An 8,542-nucleotide genomic window follows, 5' to 3' on the forward strand; every position below is an offset into this window, starting at 1 on the left:
TTTCCCATGGTGTTTGCCTGTCTTGGACACCGGAGAATCCCTATGGAAAAGGTGCATTAGTGCCATCCAAACCATGGGATGAACCTGAGATCCAGTGGACGTGGAAAGCTGGCTCTGTCCCTCCTGCCACACGTGGGATGAAGGAATTCCTCCCATCCCAGGTTTGCTCCGTTACTCTTTGTGACGGTCGTGGTGGGAATCTCGGGATGAGCCGGTGTTTCTGGCAGCTTTTTTAGGAATTGGTGACTCTGGATGAAGAGTTGGGAATGGTGACAACTCCCTGTAGGACACGTGGTGACCTTGGAGAGGGCCAAGCGTGTTGGGGCCATGGAAAAAAACCTCTCCTTGTTGTTCCTTGTAGGTTTTCTCCAAGATTTTCAGCCATGAGGCTCTGGAGAGTTATCTCCCCAAGATCCAGCTGGTGATCAAGGACACCCTGCGGGCCTGGAGCAGCAACCCCGAGTCCATCAACGTGTACCACGAGGCGCAGAAGCTCACGTTCCGCATGGCCATCCGCGTCCTGCTGGGCTTCCGCATCCCCGACGAGGAGCTCGGCCGCCTCTTCGAGGTCTACCAGCAGTTTGTGGAGAACGTCTTCTCCTTGCCCGTGGATCTGCCCTTCAGCGGCTACAGGAGGGTGAGATTTGGGTTGGGTTCTCTGCCCTGATAGCACCAATTAATTAATGGGCGGTGGTTAATCAGCACCTTTCCCGGTTCTCACTGGGATTTCTCATCCTCTGACCTCAATTAGCCCGTTTTGGGCCACCATTCCTGATTTAGTGGAGAAGACGGAGGAAAATCCGTTCCTTGGTGATTGGAGTGGTTTGATAATAGAAAATAGTCAGGACTTGCCCAGATTTAATTCATATTTTCCCTCATTTGGTAATTTTTTTGTATTTTTTTTAGTTTGTGGGATCCTTCTTCTTTTAATTCCCTCCTGTCCTTGGAGTGAAACAGGTCTTTGTAATTCCAAGAACTTAAACAGATCCTTGTAATTCCCAAAACTAAATTCCCTTCTAATTCCTGGAGTATTCCAGGTTTTTTTGATGAACGATGCAAAATGAAAACATAACAAAAGATAGACATAAAATCGTCTTCTTTTCCATGGGGAATTTTGATAACAGAAATACGAGGGGTCAAAATGTATTTCTGTGATATCCCTGCAAGCCTTTTTTATTGCTACCTGCCCATGGGAATGATTCCAACCCCTCGGAGTCCGGAATCATTCCCAGCAGCAGGTTTTCCCCGAGCAGCTGCATTCCCGTAGGAATTGCTTTACTGGGACCAGGTGATCAAATTGCTCGGGAAGAGGATTCTTTGGGATGAATGGGCTTTCCTTTGAGAGACAATTTTTCCCAGGGATTTCCATACATCCCAGGAGGAGCCGGGGGCTGTGAAACGGTGCCGGACAGGGGCTCCCAGCCCAGACCCGTCATTTACACCTAGGTGTTGATTACTCCGCCTGTGATCTCCCCCACTCCGGCTTTACTCCTCCTGCCCAGGGGACACCTCCAGCATCTTCACACCCCTCTTTGAGCCTCTGCTTTTATGGTTTGAACCTGTCCCGAGCACGTCTGCAGCTCCTGGGACGGGCAGAGCGTTGCTGCTGGTGGGGTCTGACGGTTTCCTGCTCCACAGGGAATCCGGGCCCGGGAGACGCTGCAGAAGGGGCTGGAAAAAGCCATCCAGGAGAAGCTGCAGAACACGCAGGGCAAGGACTACGCCGACGCCCTGGACATCCTGATCGAGAGCGGGAAGGAGCACGGCAAGGAGCTGACCATGCAGGAGCTGAAGGTAAAGCTCTGCCCTGGGGCCACCTCGCCATTGTTCTGCTCAGGGTGGGGCCTTCCCGAAGGGAAAAGTTTGGGATGCTCCAAGGAGGAATTTTTGGGGCAGACCTGAGATGAGCAGTGAGAGATGGGGGACCACGATGTGTTGGTGGGTCCTGGATCCAAACCAGTTGCTTCATTTATTTGCTGGTCATGCCCAGCCCTTTCTACAGAGCATTCCATGGAATCATTAAACTTGGAAAAGGCCTCCAAGATCATCAAGTCCAACCTCCATCCCCACCAAACCATACCAGAAAATCCCACATCCGCTTGGTTTTCAAACGCTTTCAGGGATGGCGACTCCATCACCGTCCCAGACAGCCTCTTCCAACGTTTGGCCCCTATTCCAGGAAAGAAATTTTTCCTGATATCCAACTTGAACCTCCCTGTTCACGAGGGAAGTTTTGATCAGCTACATCCCTTGACCCTCCCACCTTTCCTGGCGCCTCCTTTGCTCCTCCAGGAGCCCCTCAGCAGGTTTTTATCCACAGCTGGGTCACAGCACGCCAGGAGACATCTCCTGGGTGTTTTCCTCAGAGGTTCTGTGTGAAGCTCCTTGTGGTGGCTGTCCAAGGAGTGACCTTCCAGTTAAACGTGACCAAGCTGTGGCTGCCCCATCCCAGGAAGTGTCCAAGGCCATTAACAATGGACACAAACTCTGCCCGGATTTCTCTCCTGGTGGGTGGGAAATCATCCAGGAGAATCCATCCCCTTTCAACATCTCCCTTTGTAGGCCACATTCCATTTTTCCCTCTTCCAGCTTTGGGATGTGATCCTTCCTCAGGTTACTCGGCCCCTTTGGATCTTAAATTTTTGCAGCAGCTCTTTTGGGGAGAAGCTGTGGTTGCTCCACCCCTGGGAGCGTCCATGACCAGGTTGGACAGAGCTTGGAGAAAGCTGGGATAGCAGGGGGTGTCCCTAGGCTTGGAACGAGGAGATCTTTAACTTCCATCCAACGCAAACCATTCCATGAATCCGAGGCCAGGCTGGAAAGCTGTTTGGGAGAAGAACACCCCACGGCACCTTGACGTGCTGGGGCTGGTGACCCCTCCATCCCACCCCTGCCTCTCACCCAGGCTCTTCTCCTGTCCCCCAGGACGGCACCCTGGAGCTCATCTTCGCCGCCTACGCCACCACGGCCAGCGCCAGCACCTCCCTGATCATGCAGCTCCTCAAACACCCGCGGGTGCTGGAGAAGCTGCGGGAGGAGCTGCGGAGCAAAGGGATCCTCCACAACGGCTGCATCTGCGAGGGCTCTCTGCGCCTGGACAACATCAACGGCCTCCAGTACCTCGACTGCGTCATCAAGGAGGTGCTCCGGCTCTTCACCCCCATCTCCGGAGGGTACCGCACGGTGCTGCAGACCTTCGAGCTGGATGTGAGTAGTGCTGCACCCTGAGCTCCTCAAAACGGCCCAGCTCGCTTGAGCCTGGCTTAGAGGAGACCTCCGCGGGGATAAACTGAGTCCTGACTAATTAAATCCTCCCAGGCAGCCGGTGACAGGACAAAGGGACGCAGCCTTAAGCTGAACCAGTGAAGTTTATGTTGGATATTAGGGGGAAAAGTTCTTCCCAGGAAGAGCGGCTGGGAGTTGGAATGGGGTGCCCAGTGGGGTGGTGGTGTCACCATCCCCAGAGGACTTTAGGCCTGGATGTGGCACTCGGTGCCACCGTTCAGTGGACGAGGTGGTGTGAAGCCACAGCTTGGACTTGACGATCTCAAAGGCTTTTCCAGCCTAATTAATTCTGTGATTCTGGCCATGGGATTTGCTCCAGATCCAGCAGTGATGCGACGTGGAGCAAGGGATGCGCTGGAGCTGCCAAAGAGCAGACGGGTGTGCTGCTTCAAAGCCCAGCTCGTGACAGTGACGCCAAATTCTGAGCCGGGGTGTGACAGGGGAAAGGTTTACGGCAAAGGGCATCTCCAGGCTGCCGGATGACAGGCGGATTAGTCACCACCGTGGCTGGAATTTCCTCCCAGCAAAACAAAATCTCAGGAGCTGCCTTGTCACTGTAAATCCTCCTAATGCAGCGGTTTGAGTCAGAGACCTTTTAAAGTGCTCAGGGGATGATAAATCCACCCCATTTCTCATCGCCCGGGCCCCGACGTGGGTGTTGGGTGTGTGGTGCTGACAGGCAGCGGGGTGTGGGATGCTGTGGGATCCTCTGGGATCCTCTGGGATGCTCTGGGAAGGGCTGGCAGATGTGTGGGGCACGGCACGGAAGAAGCTGATTCCCCTGCTCAGCACCACGGGGTTCCTGGTAGGCAGCTGCTGCCAGTGACCACAAAGCAAACAAATGGATGGAGCATCCCACGAATCCTTGGGATAGAGGGAGGAATAAAGCCAGGATTCGCATCTCTTTGTGCTGTGCTGTCTGGTTTTCCTCTGAAATCTGCATCACGCTTGAGGGATAAACCCAAAAGAAATGGGAATAAGCAAGGAAAACTGTGAGGGTGGCCTGGCACGGACTGCCCAGGGACTGTGGATGCCACATCCCTGGAAGTGTCCAAGGTTGGATGGGGCTCGGAGCACCCTGAGGCAGTGGAAGGTGTCCCTGCCCTTGGCAGGGTGTGGGACAGGATGAGTTTAGGGTCCCTCCCCACCCCAACCATTCCATGATTCTGTGGAAACAGAATTCCTTTATCTTGTCCCCCTGCTCCCTCTCCCTCTCCAGCAGGATTGACCCACTCTGCCCTTCTCTCCACCCCTTCCCGCCTCTCCGCAGGGTTTCCAAATCCCCAAGGGCTGGAGCGTGATGTACAGCATCCGGGACACCCACGACACCGCTCCCGTCTTCAAGGACGTGGACGTCTTCGATCCCGACCGCTTCGGGCAGGGCCGGAGCGAAGACAAGGACGGCAGGTTCCACTACCTCCCCTTCGGAGGAGGCGTACGGACCTGTCTGGGGAAGCACCTGGCCAAGCTTTTCCTCAAGGCTCTGGCCATCGAGCTGGCCAGCACCAGCCGCTTCGAGCTCGCCACCAGGACTTTCCCCAAAATCACCCTGGTGCCCGTGGTCCACCCGGTTGACGGACTCAAGGTCAAGTTCTTCGGACTGGATTCCAACCAGAACGAGATCCTGACGGGCACAGACGCCATGCTGGGGGCCACCGTGTAGAGCCCGCGCCCGTGGCACCAGGGACGGGCGGCCGGGGGATGCAGGGGTGGGGTGGGGGCGAGGGGATGGACAGGAGGGGAGGAGAGAGGGATGAGGAGCTTCTCCACGGCGCTCACCTCCGCATCGGGACTGCTTTTCCAGCAGGGAAGCTGCTGAAAGCGTTTTGCTCTTCCCGCGGGACACGGAGAAGGTCGGGGCGGCCTCGTCTTGTTTTGTTGGGAAGGAGGAAGATCCACAAAAGCCGAGTCGAGCTGGGATGGCTGACCATACACAGTATCTAAATATTATAAATATATATATATAAATATCTATAAAACACTTCTGCTGCCAGGAGGAGAAGGCCCGACTGCGGGAAAGGCTTGGGAATCAGCCGAGGATCTGAGGTCTGGTGTCCCGGGGCAGCTCTGGGGTGACCTCTGACCTTTTTTTATTAACAGTGTTAAATTAGCTGGTGATAACAGTGTTTTTATGTTTTTTGAGGTGTTTTTTCTTTTTTTTTTGTTTTTTTTTTTTTCATTTGTTTGGTTGTGTTGTTTGTTCTGGAGCGTTGGAGCCTTTCCTTGGCCGGGGGGAGACAAGGCTGCCCATTCCCAGCCCCTCTCCCGCTGGTGCCGGGGCAGGCTGGAGAGGAGGAGGGGTCGTTTTGCTTCCCAAAAAAACCCCTCCTGTGGTGTCTTGTGATCCCCGAGGCCTCAGGAGAGGCAGATTTGCATTTTCCAAGACGTTTTGGGGCTCTGGGGAGAGGGGGATGCCCCCTTTTTTTTTCTCTCGTTGAGTTTCCTGCTGCTGCTACACGGCCTGTGAGCACCCCCCTCCACCCAGCCCCGGGCAAAGGCACCCCAAAGGCTTTGGGGACATTTCGGTGCCTTTGCTGTCCCCTCAAGGTGCTGGCACCAGCCCCCGAGCCCCAGCACGGCTCCGGGGGCACCGGGGCAGCTCCTGCCGGAGGCATTCGCATTAAAGGTGATCTCTCGAATTAACGCGCGCGTTCGTTTGTCTCGTGTTTGGGGTTTTTTGGCAACGGGAGAGCTCAGCAGGAAGGAGAGGGCTCCGTGTCAGCTTCCAGCCCGCATCCCAGAAGAATTCCAGAGCCTCTCCAGCACGAGCCAGCAGCCACCGAGAGGTATCTTGCCTTCCGTTTGCTGGGGGGAGTGGGGTTATTTTATTTTGTTTTTTTGCATGCAAGAGGCTTCTGGGTTGAGTTGGAGATTTTGGGGTTGTGCTGGGAGGGTGTGGAGCAAAAGCCTCCCGAGCAGCCGGGCAGGTGTTGGGTTCAAACCAGAGCTGAACACCAGCTTGGAAGATCCCTCCGTGGCTCGGGACAGCTCTTCCAGCCCATCCAGCCCCGCTCCTGTCCCATCCCAACCCTGCGAGGTGGAACGGACAACGCCGAGAGCGGCGACGGGAACCGATCTGGCGCCCGGGGGCGCAGCTTGGCTTTCAGCTCCGAAGGGGTCCAGAGAAGTCCGAGGGCTTGGAATAGGGAAGGAGAAGGGGCAGGTGTGGCTCACCAGGTGGCTTTGCAGGTTGTGCTTTTGCCTCTTTGGCAAGAGGCGCCTCTTGGGAAGGTCGCAGGAAGTGTGAAGCGAGCGGAGGCGAGGCCGCCTTGGCCGGCGCGGCGCTGGCGGGGGCAAGGAGGAGGGAGGCAGGTTTGGAGCCAAGGGAAGCACTTGAGGTTGGAATGCCGTCAGCCAAGCTGCCAAAAATCCCCCCCGGAGCATCCCAGGGGATGGCGGTCCCTCCCGCTGGGGTGCACAGCTTGATCCAAGCTGGAATAAAACTCCCGTTCTTCTGGGATTCCCAATTCCCATTCCAAACCCAGCCTTGTTTCCGGGTGGTGACCAACGTGCCAAACCCCAAAGGAAGGTCTCAGGAGCCCTGGAGCAGAGGCTCAGAGTTTCCCAGCCTGGAATTTTTACATGGAACGCCGCTAGCTGTGGCCCTGTTGGGATTGCAGGTGTTTCCTCGACCCTGATGGAGAGAAATAGTTCCCAGTGATAAAAGGAGCTTGGTGGAAATGCAAATCCCAAAGCGCGAACACCAGCCTGGATGTGGCTGGAAGGGGGAATCTCCCAGGGACGAACATTCGGGGACAGAGAGGTGTCCGCGGTTTTTGTCGCATTTGGGAATGGGGATGGAAGGTGGGTGAGCTGTGGGGTGAGAACTCTCCAGGAGCCCCCATTTCCATCTGGGATCTGTGCTTGGGGATGAGCGGGCTGGGAAAGGGAAGAGCTGGAGAGGGGGATGGACAACCAGGACAGGAGGTCTGGTTCAAGCTGAATCCCTTGGATAGATGAGCAAAATCTTGGATACTTCCTGGAAGGGTTCAGCCCCTCTTTTCACGGGGAATCAGGGAAGGGATTTTCCCTGACATTTTCATTTTAACTTCCATTGTTGTTCCAAAGTGAGAACCAAACCTGCTCTGGAGTGAGTTTTGATGGGAATGGGAGCTGAAGCCATCCCCAAAATTCCATTTACATCCCGTGGATATACAGTGTTTGTGTGGGGGAGTATTTAATCCAGGCTGAAGTAAGCCAGGCTTTGTTGTTCCAGTCCTAACTAATATAACTTGACTAAAAAAATAAAGTTGCTGCAGTGGGTTTGCAGAATAAAGCACTTTGAATCTCAGATTTATTTTGTTTTTTTTTTTTAATTAGCACAGTCCAATTTGCTATAATATTATTTTATACACAAATTTTTTTTTTTTGGTCTGTCTTTATAAACTATTATAAGTGCTATTTTTGTTATAATTCAAAAATAGATATTTAGGATAAAGTTGTGCTGTTAAATATTTGTTATTTAGTAAAAATATGATTTTTTTTTTCCTCTTTATTGTAAACGTCGTCTGGGAAAAAAAAAAAATTAATGTTTTATCCTATTTGTTTTTAATATTAAAAAAAAAAAAAGAAAAAAGCACTTGTGGGGTTTTTCCGTTGGGGAATTGGTGCCGTGTGAGGTTGTGTTGCAGTCATGTGGGTTTTAATATGTACAGAATATTCTGTGTCCCATATTAAAATGAATGTTGTGTATTTTGTGATCCCAAAATAAAAACAAACGAACAAAAAAAAAAAAAACCCAACAACCCATCCCTGTGGCTTCTTTCTAGAATTTGGGAATAAAAAGGGTTGGAACTCCCAAGTTTGGGTTTTATATTCCAGCTTCCTTTGAAGGTCTTGTGGCCTCCGGGCTTGGGGTTTTGGGGAGAAACATCCCGGGAATTGGGGCATCCAGTGGGATTTTGGCATCCAGCTCCATGGCCAAATGGTGGATATGGACCCAAATTTTCTTCTATTATAGAAGAAATAATAAAAATTATTTTTAGTTTTATTAAAAGTAAAATAAATGATGGGGAGAATGGTCAAGCTGATGAATCAAGATATCCAGAGACTGGGAATCTCTGTCCCTGGAGACTGGACATGGTGCTCAGCCACCTGTCCAAAGGGAATCCCAGCTGGAAGCGACTCCAGTACAGGAAATTCCACCTCAAAATGCAATAAAAAACCATAATATTAAATATTTCTGCGGGGAGGATGGATCAAGATGTCCCAAGATTTGGAGTCTCCATCTCTGGAGACTGGACATGGTCCTGAGGAC

At 52.8% G+C, this 8,542-nt stretch overlaps 1 protein-coding gene across 1 annotated transcript in view; it reads left to right on the plus strand.

Annotated features, from left to right (window-relative positions):
• Nucleotides 1–7,841, plus strand: part of LOC107202637 (cytochrome P450 26B1) — a 22,997-nt gene extending 15,156 nt beyond the window's left edge. Inside the window, exons 3-6 of the mRNA XM_015623551.3 lie at nucleotides 362–637; nucleotides 1,639–1,794; nucleotides 2,926–3,207; nucleotides 4,556–7,841. Of these exons, the coding sequence (XP_015479037.1) occupies nucleotides 362–637; nucleotides 1,639–1,794; nucleotides 2,926–3,207; nucleotides 4,556–4,948 (1,107 nt within the window). The 3' untranslated portion in view covers nucleotides 4,949–7,841. The remainder of the gene's footprint in view (nucleotides 1–361; nucleotides 638–1,638; nucleotides 1,795–2,925; nucleotides 3,208–4,555) is intronic.
• The last annotated feature ends 701 nt before the right edge of the window (nucleotides 7,842–8,542 follow it).

This window comes from Parus major, chromosome 4 (genome assembly GCF_001522545.3).
Source record: "Parus major isolate Abel chromosome 4, Parus_major1.1, whole genome shotgun sequence".
Taxonomy (NCBI): domain Eukaryota; kingdom Metazoa; phylum Chordata; class Aves; order Passeriformes; family Paridae; genus Parus; species Parus major.